The 13,829-nt window shown below is 36.4% G+C and overlaps 3 protein-coding genes across 12 annotated transcripts; all 3 read right to left on the bottom strand.

Annotated features, from left to right (window-relative positions):
- Positions 1 to 1,724: 1,724 nt before the first annotated feature.
- Positions 1,725 to 3,234, bottom strand: U3-55K (U3 small nuclear riboprotein factor 55K). The gene has a single exon (XM_088192359.1). The coding sequence runs from the start codon at positions 3,133 to 3,135 to the stop codon at positions 1,756 to 1,758; it is 1,380 nt and encodes a 459-aa protein (XP_088048485.1). The 5' UTR covers positions 3,136 to 3,234; the 3' UTR covers positions 1,725 to 1,755.
- A 3,169-nt stretch (positions 3,235 to 6,403) lies between these two features.
- LOC148232375 (uncharacterized) lies at positions 6,404 to 7,528 on the bottom strand. Its single transcript, XM_088192411.1, has 2 exons — positions 7,081 to 7,528; positions 6,404 to 6,767 (listed from the first exon to the last, which is right to left on the bottom strand). Exons 1-2 carry the CDS (start codon positions 7,515 to 7,517, stop codon positions 6,434 to 6,436), a joined length of 771 nt encoding a protein of 256 aa, XP_088048537.1. The 5' UTR covers positions 7,518 to 7,528; the 3' UTR covers positions 6,404 to 6,433.
- Positions 7,529 to 9,859: 2,331 nt separating this feature from the next.
- SC35 (SR family splicing factor SC35) lies at positions 9,860 to 13,332 on the bottom strand. 10 transcript variants are annotated; one of them, XR_015810685.1, is made up of 5 exons: positions 12,910 to 13,332; positions 12,631 to 12,847; positions 11,188 to 11,264; positions 10,616 to 10,818; positions 9,860 to 10,311 (listed from the first exon to the last, which is right to left on the bottom strand). XR_015810685.1 is itself a non-coding variant. In XM_088192412.1 (3 exons), exons 1-2 carry the CDS (start codon positions 13,239 to 13,241, stop codon positions 12,658 to 12,660), a joined length of 522 nt encoding a protein of 173 aa, XP_088048538.1. In that variant the 5' UTR covers positions 13,242 to 13,332; the 3' UTR covers positions 9,860 to 11,264; positions 12,631 to 12,657. The 10 variants fall into 10 exon arrangements, 2 of the variants coding, with proteins under 2 accessions (XP_088048538.1, XP_088048539.1); XR_015810689.1 differs by having other exon boundaries at positions 12,631 to 12,835; XR_015810683.1 differs by having other exon boundaries at positions 10,616 to 11,264.
- Between the last annotated feature and the right edge of the window lie 497 nt (positions 13,333 to 13,829).

Raw genomic sequence — 13,829 nt, 5'->3', positions numbered from 1 at the left:
TAAAATTGTGATAATCGTTCAAAATAGCAATTGTTCTGTGAATTGACAGCAGTGTTGCATACAGCTTAGTAAGGTGATGCATATCTGTCACTCGACAAGTGTACGAATGGACTAGGTTTCGAAACGGCGAATAAATAGTGTCATCAGAGTCAATTGATCATGAAGGTAAATTGCTGAATGCAGCGAATGAAATAGCCTCACATTATAAGATAAACCACTAAGTCTCAGTCTATGCTCTTTCGACGTTTGAAACATTTTTTAGATTCGGAGATAGAAACAGATTTGTTCATGTCTATTACCTTTTTTGTGTAAGTCATAAATAATTCAAACAGCTTGAGATTCAGCAACACTGTTGGCACATGCCATTACAATAGTATTTTTCTGTACTTTGTAAAAACTTACAAATACTGGTCTTTGTTTTTATGGCGTAACAAATACACTTGTTCGGCAAGTCATAAAAATGACAATCTTTTGATTTAATACACTTTTAACGATAAATCAATTTGCACATTCCTGATATTGTATTTGGTCGCACGTCACAACAGGAACGGCAGGTGGGGGACATTTGCCCTCCCCCCCCTCTCCTTGAATTTGAAATTGAAATATGACCACTAATTGGCCTACTTTTGCCCTCCCCCCCCCTGATAAATGTTGAAATGATATCCCTGATTCTAAACTTCTCGGGTTATCTCTCAAAGAAAATCTAAAAAAACAGTCTCGAATCTATCCGGAAAATAATTTTTCAAACATATCATTTCAGTGAAATTAATATCGGAATACATTTTCACCAGTAGATACATATTTTTATCAGTGAAAATATAATTTATCTGGTTTTTACAATTGTGGATGCTAGGCGGAGGTGCTCCGGCAATAATACGACGGTGTGTCGTTGTGACGACTGGTTAATAACCTTTATTTACTTAAATCGCTCTATATTTATACTAAATATTTAAATACCATACACGTGTATTAATTAGAAGCACGTGTAAATAATTGATTACATACAATTCAATTAATTTGTAACACGTCTAAAAAATTATTCGTTGTTGCTATGCGAATTTATTTTTAATAAAAATAATATGCAGTTAACTTGTTGGTCCCAACAATTACATTATTATTATATTAATAATATCATTTTCACCCCTAGATTTATGGCACCCCTCAAATTGACGGGTTGTAATAATTTAAGAATTTTTTTTCTTTTTCAATCTTTCACATGCTCTTCATTTTTTATTATTTTTCACCGGTATTTTTGACAAATTGACTGAAGCTTTATTGACTATGTAAAAAGGTTTAGTATTACAAATGTTGGATGACGTCCGATTTATAAATCGGACTTCATTATTACTGACTTTAGCTGAATGAAACGTAGTATGATGTTTAGATAAACAAGCTTTGACGTTTTAATAGAACAAAGCTCAAACTACACAATGAGATGATAATAATAGTGATGAGTTGATGAACGAACTTGTCGAAGTCTTAGAACAAAATGAAGATAGGAAATATTAAAAAAATAAAGTAAATGCTTCTAGTTTCACTTTCTACAAATTGTTTTAAATGATTCGAAATACCCATAAAATGTAGGTACTTCCTTGTTTGATAAATATGTTGTTTAAAAAATATTAAAATAGTATCTTAGTCAGGAATGAACTTGTATCAATTGTGTATTAAGAGATGAAAATATAATATATAATAAAACAGGTCATAAAAGAAAAGAAAAATAAATAATTAAAATGGTATAATTAAAAATATTTACTATCTATCAATATTTATAATTGGTATAACATAAATTAAATTCTTAGCGTCCTTTTCTTTCCACCACCGGGCCAATTTATGCTCTTGTCCTACTCCAGCAATCAATTTAGAACCGTCCGGTGAAAAAACCAATGAATTGACGAACCCTTTGATCGGTATTTCCATCAGCGGTTTGATTCCTTTACATCCGTTCATAAGCTTCCACAGTCGTATGAAACCGTCGTGCGATCCGGAAGCTACCAGGTCGGAATTCAACAACGCGGCCACGCACGTTATCCAACGAGGTAGACTATTCTCTTGTCTTCCGTGCGCCACGCTGACGCTGCACAGCGGCTTCTTCTTCATACTGCCCCAAACGCAAATGGAACCGTCGTCTCCGCAAGAAATGAAATTATCTTCGTTGATCAATTTAACGCCATCTATGCTGCCAGAATGTCCGTTGAATATCAACTGTGATTCTTCGACGATCTTCCATATTCTTATAGTAGTATCTCTTCCTCCGGCAGTGATGGCTCTCTCTTTAGTTAAAGCGTCGATCGCCGTAACGGCGCTCTGATGTCCGAATACCGTCTCCACGTAAGCCATCTCGTCCAAAGACCACACCTTAACGGACCGATCCTTACTAGCCGAGAACAATTGATGCGAATCTTTTCTAAAAACGACGTCCGTAACATGATCTCTATGTCCTTTGAACGTGTGCAAGTATTGCATCGAATTTGCATCCCAGACTTGAATATCGTTCGATTGCTCACAACTGACTAAATATTTGTTATCGGTTGAAATGGCAACAGAGGAAATGGACGAGAAGTGATGCTCAAATTTACCGTTTTTAACGGAGCCTTTTTTATGCGTTACACTCTTGACTTTCTTCATGTCTTTCAAGCACCACTTGATTAGGGACGAACATTTACTGCCAGTGTACAACCAGAGTCCGTCACTAGATACACACATGCAGGTGACGGACAGCCTCAAATCTTTGCATCTCAACGTTTGAATGTCGGAAGGAATAGGCTTCGCGCACGCGTCGGCCACTTGTCTGCGTAAGCGTCCTTGTTGCTCTAAATATTCGTCTCTCAATCTAGATCCGACCGCATCTTCCTCGTTCTCCTCTCTGCTTTTCTCTTCCCGCTCCACTTCTTCTAAATACTCGTGCGCCAATCTCAGCTTTTTTTCCTGCGGCGTCTCCAATTCTCCTTCGGAATCGGAACGATCCGGAACGTCCCGAACGTCGTCCAGATCCAAATCGCTGTCCAAAGACTCGTCTCCATCGTCATCTCTGTTCTGATCTCTAGCGGGAGTCGGTCTTTTGCTCTTCTTAGACTTGGGCTCGAATTTCCTCTTCACGGCTTTTCTAGGTTTAGCCGTTTGAAAGAACGGCATGGCTCCAAAAGTGTATGGTTCGCACGTGCGTCAAAAGTTGACGCGCAGTGTTGCCAGCGAGCAAAAGCATGCACCAACTTGACATGGTTAGGAATAAGTTGCTACAGGCCAAAATAAAATTAAGAGTATGTAGGAATGTGCCGACGGAAAAAACAGTTTTTTGGGTAGAAATAAATGGCGATGGGAAAGTTTATCCTCCTCGAAAATAAAATTCAATATAATTTTTTATTTTTAGTGTCCTATTTTGATCATTTTAAAATCTGGTCACCTTTATATTAACATTTTTTATTGTATTATATACATAGATTTCAAAGAAATGCTACATTTTTAATGCCAAATTATTTTATAAAAGCTTTTATTATGTTTAAATACGTTGAATTTACGTTTTTTAATCTTTACTGAACTAAATGATTAACTATCTATACATCACATGTGTGTAACCCCCGGTCCGTGGACATGTGGAGTTTAAATCATACTAAAAGTAGTTCAGTTACTTCAAAACATCGAACGTGACTGTGTATTCAAGTTGTTCTATAATCGTGATAAATACGAAATATCGCTTATAAATTTGAAAAAAATACCGAGAGCCGTATCAAAAAAAGGAGATTCAGAATATAAGATGAACTGAAGGTACTAAAAGAGCAATTTGAAACAAGGTTCAATGGTTCTCAAAAAATACCCCGCATTCACTTTATTTGCTCGTCCAATAGATACAGGTATCCCCCGTTCATCGTGACCCCGGCGAGTACGGATTCGTTATATCGCGACCGACAATTTAAAAAAATATTGAATATTTTAAATGAATGAATAAATCACTTTGTCTTTGAGATCATTTAAAATCTCAACATGAAGGAGAAGAAGTATTTAAAGCAAGCAAAGGTCGGTTTGATCGGCTTAGAAAACGATCAAACTTGCATAACCTTAAAATGATTGGTGAATTGGCTAGTGCAGAAATAGAATCAGCTAAAAAGTATCCAATGGAGTTCCGTGAAATTGTAGAAAAGGGAAATTATCCACCAAATTTAATTTTTATGTGTATGAGACTAAACTTTATTGGTGTAAATGCATCCGGAGAATTAAAATTGAACTCTTCTCGGTGTAAATGCATCCGGAGAATTAAAATTGAAACCTTTGTTGATCTATCAATCAGAAAATCTTCGTACCATTACAGGTTACTCTAAAAAAAATTTACCAGTTTTTTGGTGACACAAAATTTATTTATGGACTTGACTATCGAAGAACTGCAGGAAATGGACTGGCATACATCCCTAGAAAATGCCGTCCCCGAACCTGTTCCCGTGCGAAATTTAACTGTTAAAAACATCGAAAATGCCCTTTCTCTTCACAATCAATGCATGGAGTTGTTAGAAGAGAACGACAAAAATTACGAGCGGGTGAGTGCTGTTGAACGTGGCTGTAATGCATTACTTGCCAGTTATCGCGAAATTTTGCTTAACGCGATCATGCCCAGAACGAATCCTTACTGTACTTACTGTAAATATTACACCAAACAACATATCGATGAAACTCGGGCTTCAGGCAGATTTGGAGCTAAATTCATGGTTTAACTATGGTGAATTTTACTAATTACACTTAACAGAAAAAAAAACAGTAATTTAAGGAACGTTGCAAGAAAATGATTGGGCCTTTTGACAATACTTTTTCGGGGATGAAATACAATAAATTTAAATATTCGAATAAGGATAACGGATAAAAATATCGAGGCCAATATTGGTAACCTTGTTTGTCAAGCAAACTGCCAAATTTTGCACTAAATTGCTAATATTTACATATTATTTTTTTTTCTCTATAATATCATTTTTATGTTTTATTATTTTTTTAATTTATATACTTACTAGATTTGTTTTATTTTAATAAATACTAATTATGCAATCATAAAAAATTAAGGTATTAAATTTATAAAGTCAAAAAATTATAATTAAAATAGCTAAAAATAAGGAGAAAAATGATTCAGTATTACATATTTAAAGAGAAAAAAGATAACAGTGTCCAGTGATCTTTGAGTGTCCAATAAAAATCAGGTGATTGTAAAACTCCCATGATATCGCAATCCAACTTTGGCGATAGGAGGTGACGAATGCCAATTAGACACAGATTAAGCTGCTGCAGTAGTATTTTATTGAGATTGTGAAATACACATTGTACAGTGAACGGGGCACCAGGCCGGGCTCACAACCAGCCGTTGCAAGAGAAGCATGTACGTTACGCCAGTGATACCAGAGTACCGCCAAGTTTTGGCTATAATAAGACCTATATAAATATATAAATGGGGCCCCACAATACAAATTTTCTGTTTTTTCCGTTCCGTTAAAATTTCCCAATTTTGCCCATCACTATGCTAAACACAAACCATTTTTTTTAATAATAATACCTATTTTAATGCTGATTTACTTATCTTTGAAACCGGTAAAAAAATGCTTGAGGTGATGGAGATGATAGAGGAGGGTCGTCAACGTTTACGTCATCAATTTTTTCTTTTCAACACAGGTTACAAATAACTGGATTCTGCCGCTACGGTGCTGCGCGGCGTTAGTAGCGGCTAGATTCTGTACTAGGCGGAATGGCGCGCAGAATAAAAGATTTATTTACGATTGTGTTCGTTCGTATCTCTAAAAGTTGGTAAATTGAAAGTTTGTTAGTAGGTTTTGTGCACTGGGTCTTGAGAAAAAAATGTGTAGTGGATGTTAAAATATAACTAATTTTCAACAAAAATATTAATTAATGTGGCGCAAAATTATTCAGATATTATATATAGAAATTAAATTAGATAATCTAAGATAAATAATATGCTTATTATTATTTTCTCAAAATGATGTATTTTCCAACATATTTTTTGAGAATTATTATTGCATATAATATAATTATTTACACAAGTGTCACAAGCGATCACTTGACTGTAGATGCAAATACAGTACTAATTTAACATTAATACAATAGTCATGATGATTAATGCTAAATATAAGACTAACATTTTGTCCACCAGTTTGGTATTTACTTTCATTAAAGCGATTGTGAAATAGCGTTATATGATTTAACAATAAATTCTTTGTATATATTATAATATAAGGAAAGGAAAGATGTAGAATCCATTTAATAAAGAACGACTGACATAATCGCCTGTTACATCAATCTGATCAAAAACTCTTGGTGGCCCATAACAGATTGAAACACTGTTATATTTTAGGTGCTAGCTTCGAACCTTAACGAGAGATAATGATAAAATTGGTGGTTTTAAATAACAAACGACTTCGTTGGGAAGCAATTTTATTGGACTGCTTCATCGAGGACACATGGCGTGTCTACCGCCGTCGACGGCTAAAGTCACACCAGTAATGTTGGTAGCTGATTCGCTGGCCAGGAAAGCAATCGCATCAGCAACTTCCTCGGGACGACCAGGTCTACCCAGAGCGTGCGTTTCCTTGGTCCTATCCAAGAACGCTTTATAAGCCTCCTCGTCCATTCCTCCTCTCTTGTGTATGTCGGTCACAATAACTCCTGGATTAACAGCATTCACCCTGACATTCTTCGGTGCTAACTCCAAGGCGATACATTTAGTAAACTGGTCAAGTGCGGCTTTAGAAATGCAATACGCCAGGACGTTTGGGAACGACCTAAAATTAAAAAATAAGTACATGAATCAGATGCTAAAATTAAAAAAATAACTATACTAATAATTTAGCTATTTAATTTATAAAGAAAGAATATATAATTGTAGTAATTGAACATGGTCGAGTCTTCCAATTTGTTGGGGTGTATACGTATTACACACTCTGACCTTGAATTGAAGTGTCATAGATATACATGTTATATTGATTTTATAAGTCGAATGTAGTCCACGTCGCTGAAAATGTTAGCTACCTACTCTTGATCCACAATATAAAAATAGATCACAGTTTGGACAGAGCTGTAATACATTATTATAACCTTAAACCTGCTACACTCGATACGTTCACGATGTTGCCCTCAGTTTTGATCAGATGCGGTGTCGCTAGCATCGTCAATTGATAAGGGCTCCTCATATTCGTGTTCATGAGACGGTCGTACTGCTCCAAGCTGGTGTTTTCGATGCTGCCTGTCTCTAAGATGCCGGCGTTGTTAATCAGCACGTTTAATCTACCGAAACGTTCTATAGTTAATGCAATCACTCTCTCCACATCGGCTTCGACGTTCATATCTCCCGTCACGAGGAAGGGCTTGGACCTGCCCACGATTCGACATTCCTCGGCGACCCTTTCCAGATTGGATTCATTTCGTCCGGTGAGCGAGAGAAGGGCACCTTTCTCTGCGAAGTGGACCGCGGTGGAGGCTCCAATGCCGGAGCTGGCGCCCGTTATCAACACAACCTTATCTGCGAAGCTCATGGCCGCTGACTGCCGACAAATCGCGTCGATTAATTACAAAAGGCGGTCCATGTTTTTTTTTATACGGTGCACCGCTAGTACTTATTACCATTGGTCTCGTTTTTTATATAGACAGCAACAAAATTTGAACAATATTTATAATAAAACTCGCTTTCTCAACTGCCGGGTTTATAAATTTAGAAGATGCAAAATACAGCATAGAAAATTTGTGAATTTATTCTCATCTTAAAAGTGAACTCCCGTTTTGTATATGCTAAGGAAGCGGTGCATCCATATACACAAGCTGAGGAAGCGCCGCTTCCTCTATTATTTTTTGATCCGCCAACATTAGCCCGAAAAATAATTATTTAATTTGTTAAGTTTCAAATATTGTTTGGATAGGTTTATTATTCTGTCGGTTACCTCCTTAGCTTTTTTAATCCTTGTCTTGTCTTATCACGTTTGCGTCTTTGTATTGTTTTCGATCGTGGAGAAAAATTCTACCAAATGTAGAAAGCGAATTTTTGGATTCTATCGAGCCTGAAACAAATTAAATATCTGAACTATGTGAGCTAAAGTTGATAAAGAAAATATTGAAGAGTGATCGGAATATGATTCATGTGATCCAGGTTATCAAATAACGAGTGACGCGGATATTATTTCCAATCTCATTCAACCAGAAATGAAAGAGAATAAGACTGAAAGTGAAGAAGATAATATTAATGACATTAGTCACAACATGGCACTGACTTCTGATGACACTTTATTGGAGTGCGTCGATTAATGGTAATTAGAATATAACGATTTAATAGCTTTAATTCTCTGATTTGAAAGAATAAAAAATTATCTTAACGCCAAAAATGAAAATGTTGATATACTAACTGACGTACTGGCTAGTGCATTTGGGTTTTCTGAATTGGAAGTTTACTAACAAATTCCTAACTGTAAGGCACTGGCCAATAGATTGAGATTGATATTATAATTTGTACATAACGTTTATTTTATATGTATGAGGCAACCATTACGTGTTTAACATTTTACTGAATATAAACAATAATTTTTATATTTTAAAATGATTTTTAATACTTGTTTAGAATGACGGAGTCACGCTCAAAAAGTATTTAGTACTATTACCAAGATTGACAATAGTTTGGCCCTAACGGCTACGAAAGCGGTCAACATCAATACGTTTTAAAATTTGTATGGTAAATCTTGTCAATATATATAATACTCTTTTTAAGTAGATTCGTTCGAGTTCTTAATGGGATGTTCGCTGTTCTGACCAATACCAATGCTCGCTTTCTGCAGCTCACTCACACTTAACCTGTTTAAATTTTAAAACGTATTTATGTAACAAACATTATTGGCCGCTTTCGCAGCCATTATGACCAAACCAGCAATGTGACGCAGCGGAGAGTACATAACCATTGCTTTTTGAGCGTGGCGCCATCATTCTAAGCAAGCACCTAATTTTTTTGTGTATTACTTTTTACTAACTATAAATTTGCTTTGAAAAAATAGGTGGTGATATTTTAGAAGGTACTCTAGGGTACAAAAAGGTTAGGAACCCCTGGTATAACAAGTCGAATGAAATAATATTTCAAAACTGGTTTTAGACTTGGCTAAATTCATTTTAAATACTTGTGAATTTTATTTTTTGTTACTAGGTTTTAAATTATTAGTTTACATTTTTATATAACCCATAACATTTCACTACTATTAAATGTTTTATTTCGTCGATCATTTAAAAATCCAGAGTATATTCTATAACAGCATAATTACTTTTTCTTTTGCTAATTTTGGGGGTCGAGTAAAGGGGTAGGCAATTTTTTATAGTCAGTTTTGCCACATAAAAAGTTTATTTATATGTATAATAAAAATCAGTACATAATTTTCAGAACATCATTGAACCAATACATACCCTCAATTTATTTTTCGAAGGGAAGCAAGTTGTTATTAATAAGACAATGTCTTATTTTAGAAAATATTGTCATATCTATATGATTGCTAGATATATATGTATTTGAATAAGTTGCCAGTGTTCCAATGCAAATTCGAAATCAGTAACATAAGTACAACATGAACTCTAGATAACTGTAAAAATAAAGCAATTTATTTCTATCGACAACTAAGCGACCATCTATTTTTCCAATCCTCAGTAGTGAAAGACGTTTGAGTCATAGAATAATGCCATTAGGGTCTCATCCCTGAAGTTCCATTAGTGTTTTAATTAAAGAGCATGGGAAGAGATTTAGCAATTGCTGGAAAGGAAGTTTTGGAAGGGTCTAGAGCTAATATTAGTGTTAGTTATTGAGAGAAATGACAGGATGGAAACAATTTCTACTGTGATCAAAAACAAATTATTTATTGATACATATTTATTGAATTAATTACAATGTTGTTGCGTCTTACAAATCAAATTATTAAAATTCAGTTCAGCAAAAATAAAGAAATCAATCACGCGATTTATACAGATAAATCAATTATTTAACGACGCCGACGGAAAAGGGCCGTCGAATCGTCAAGAGCTATCGGACAAGTTTAAAAAAACAAAATTGTAAAACGAGACTCATTTTCTATATTTTAAAACCGTGCGCTCAGTTTTGACGTTTTGCTTCGTAGCGACGGAAGCGTGCAATCGTGAACGTAACCAAAAATAATAATAAAAAAATAAAATAAAACAACCGAACCGTGGATGGCACACGATGGATCGATACAAATACACGTTTTGCAACAGGATCGACACCGACTATAATACAGCAAACAGCGGCGGTGCCACGAACAACAGCACAGGCCAGCCAGCAACTGCCCCGGCCTGTAGAACATCACAACCAAGTTAACAAAAGATTATCAGATCCTCGACGGTCAAGTAACAGGCGTGCTCGCATCAAAGACTCAAATTTTAATATTATAACAAGTTATTTTAAAATTAATTCTTTATAAACACTCACAGAAGGAAGCTAATCGAGACATGCCTCAAATGCAATGAACATCATGTTTAATGTTTTACAGTTTACGTTTATTTTTTTTTATTTTTGCAAAAATATCAAAAACGAAAGGACCCCGTTATGTTCATCGAGCCGAAATGCTTGCGAATAAGATAACCATTAAACAAATACCAAGCGGCCAGGCACAGGAAGTTACGGCTACGCCGAGAGGTCAACTGCATTCTACTCTCACCGCTCTGGGACCTCTACACCCCCATAAACACCGCCTCGACTCTGCCTGTCGCTCTTAGATAGGCACCTGCTGCTAATCAGCTTCGCCATACTCTCCCACTTTCCCCCCCTCGCACAGCTAAACCGCCTGCACAGCTCGCGGCCTGACACAGGTAAGACATGTCTATATAATAAATGAAAACACACAATGTAAAAGTACAAATATTGATTATAAACTTATAGTAAGTGTATTATGATAACATGACGATCGATCGCGGAATTGGCGAGGTCGGGGGACGGTCCGTTTGACATTATACGCACGATTGCAGCAAACTCGAAAGCGAAGCTACGACGTTTCTTCACAGTATACATATATATAGGAATATGTTTCAAATGTAAATTTAGAGCTCTATGTTAAAATAGTAATAATCTAGACCTTAAGTAAATTACATCCACTTTCGTTAAGTATGTGTAATTGAGACAAGAAAAATGCTATCGTTATTGTGTTGCAGAAGGGTTGTATAGGGAAGTACCTTCTGTATGCGGCAGAAGGCGCACGCCGCGAACCCTTCGGTCAATAAATTTAGTGGATTAATCTATCCATACGTATCTGAAAATGAAAAAGAACAGTTAGAAGATGCACATTTTACTATGTGGGTAGTAATGATAGTGTGGTTTGACCTTTTCGTTCGTGACTGTCTATTCGATTATTATTTTAATAAACGGCAAATAATTATCCAATGGAAATATGAGGTTATTGTCAAAAAAATATTATATTGTAACTCTTTTGTATTCGAAATAGTGAAATAAGTTTAAAAAAATATTATCTACACTACTATATTATTGCATGCTTTTTTCCTTATTCTACGTTTCTACATTTTTAAACAGGACAACGATCCCAAACACTTCTTAATTGTGCAGGTTTCTAAAAATAAAATAAAGAATATGATTCGGCCACCCCAATAGCCACAACTACAGAGCGAGTGGACTAACATATCAACCACTATATTGAAAAAAAAAACGTTATTAGAATTGTAAGAGGTGGAGTTTTTGATAAAATAAAATACTATTTTAAATTGTAATTTTAAATTCATTGATAAATATATATTTCACGTTGTTTTGGTACTTGTTAAGAATATCGGCGCCATGCTCAAAACTAATGGTTGTGAACATTTTCTTTACATACTTGGGGAATAAACATGCACACAATGATAAAAAACTAAGTTTTAGAACGTATTTATGAAAGAAAACTAGTATTTTAAACCGGAAACAAACGTTGAAACAAAATAAAATGACAAAGTTTAAAAAATTGTTTGAATTAAATATCTAATAGTGAAATATCGTTATTAGAAAGTGATAGTATACTAGGAGCAGTCTATTTGGATCTGCATTATCAAATATTACTTTCGACATCGCAAAAAGTTTAGAAGTTTGGGAGGAAAATAAAAATACATATCATCAAAAGGCAGCTGGTGAAACTGGACCCATCACACACGCACGCATCAGCACGGCGTTTTGCAATCGTGCGACTAAGACATGTTACACTGGCCGCCTCTGCATATCCTCATTTATACAAAATCACAGTTTTAGGAACTCCAGAAAGAAAGTTTGTTTTATGAGAATAGATATAATTGAAATATATTTTAATAATTAGAGGTAACTACAATTAAATTATTATCATACATTACGTAGTTCTAGTTCTAATTATTACACCTTTATATGTAGTATGCTTATATTATGACAAAAGAGAATCATTAATTAATCGGAGTTAGTTAAATTGAAAAAGTTATTTTATCCAGAAAGAAAAGCGAATAGCCAACAAAATGTTTATAACTGATATTGTTGGCAAGTACCGTTGTTTATTTACACATGGTTGTTCAGGAACGAAAAGGTCGGGTAAAAAGGTATAAAAATAAAAGTGAGGCGCGGCGTGTATATAAAAGGTTCACCGACGGTCCGGAACGCGACACACTCACCCTTAACGAAGGTAAAATTACACTGATTCAATAACGACACCCGGAGCCCGAGCCCGAGTTGCGTCGACTCGCCGATCTGGAGCGGGATCTTCCGCGGCTGCTCTTCGAGTCCGACCTGGAGCGGGAGCGCGAGCGAGAGTACGAGCGCTTCTTGGAGCGAGAGCGAGACCTGGAGCGCCTGCGCGAGCGAGACCTCGATCTGGACCTGGAATTAGACCTGAAAGGTGACTCTCATTAGAGGGTGCGGACTCATCGTCGTACGAATAGTACGAATCATACCTGCGCCTGTTGGGGCGTCCGTAGCGAGCGCCGCGGTACGGGGACGTGGGTCTGCCGTAGCGCGCCATCTGCACGCGGAGCTCGCGCCCGTCTAGCAGCCTGCCGTCCATGGCGTCGAGCGCGTCCTCGGCGTCGCGCTTGTCGTAGAAGCGCACGAACGCGAAGCCGCGCGACTCCCGCGAGAAGCGGTCGCGCGGGATGTAGATGTCGCCCACCTCGCCGCACCGCTCGAACACGCGCCGCAAGTCCTCGGGCGTGGTGCGGTACGTCAGGTTGTCCACCTTCAGCGACACCATGCCCTCGATCCGAGGCGGCGGCCTGCCGTAACTCATCGTGCCGCCTTCCACGTTGGGGCTCTGCGAAAAACTGCGAGTATGGACGCCGACGCCGATGCTATGCGGCCGCACCGCCGGAAGTCCGACTGTTCGTTACAACGAGTCGACGTCCGCCGACCATGAACGCTTACAATAACGACCGAATCGCTAACGAGCGTCCGAATACAAAATATTTTTTCAATTATATATAAGATAAATTTACAACTTACTTTTTATATGCAATTATCATTAATTATCGATAATTTAACTTAGTTAAAATTTTTACTTTACTATTTACTATTTACGTTAAAATTATTATGAGAGATATGTGCATTTAAATAAATAATTTGTACCATAAAATTCACTTTTTGCCCATTAATATAAGGTAAATTAATAAAGAATTTGTTGCAGAGAGTTAATCATAACAAAGAGGTGTTCACTGTTCTGAGCAATATATCCATCAGTGATGCACAAACAATTCGTTTTATGGAACAATTATTTTACATATTGCTTATTTCGTTTTTTTTCTTTAAATTTCATTTAGTCAGTTATTATATAATTATTACTGCATATTCTTAGTAAATGCATTACAAACTTTTAGTTACA

This window comes from Plectrocnemia conspersa, unplaced genomic scaffold (assembly GCF_051122295.1).
Source record: "Plectrocnemia conspersa isolate PC_06_02 unplaced genomic scaffold, ASM5112229v1 ptg000009l, whole genome shotgun sequence".
NCBI lineage: Eukaryota > Metazoa > Arthropoda > Insecta > Trichoptera > Polycentropodidae > Plectrocnemia > Plectrocnemia conspersa.
Note: the sequence above shows the minus strand (reverse complement) of the source record. Positions and strands in the feature narration are given on the sequence as shown.

What these genes read in the sequence shown, in the direction of transcription:
- LOC148232375 (XM_088192411.1), bottom strand. Translation starts at nt 7,517, where the DNA reads ATGAGCTTCGCAGATAAGGTTGTGTTGATAACGGGCGCCAGCTCCGGC. An exon ending in TCGAGTGTAGCAGGTTTAAG is followed by an intron (nt 6,768 to 7,080) that starts GTTATAATAATG and finishes TTTTAATTTTAG; the next exon opens with GTCGTTCCCAAACGTCCTGG.
- SC35 (XM_088192412.1), bottom strand. Translation starts at nt 13,241, where the DNA reads ATGAGTTACGGCAGGCCGCCGCCTCGGATCGAGGGCATGGTGTCGCTG. An exon ending in GGACGCCCCAACAGGCGCAG is followed by an intron (nt 12,848 to 12,909) that starts GTATGATTCGTA and finishes GTCACCTTTCAG; the next exon opens with GTCTAATTCCAGGTCCAGAT.
- U3-55K (XM_088192359.1), bottom strand. Translation starts at nt 3,135, where the DNA reads ATGCCGTTCTTTCAAACGGCTAAACCTAGAAAAGCCGTGAAGAGGAAA.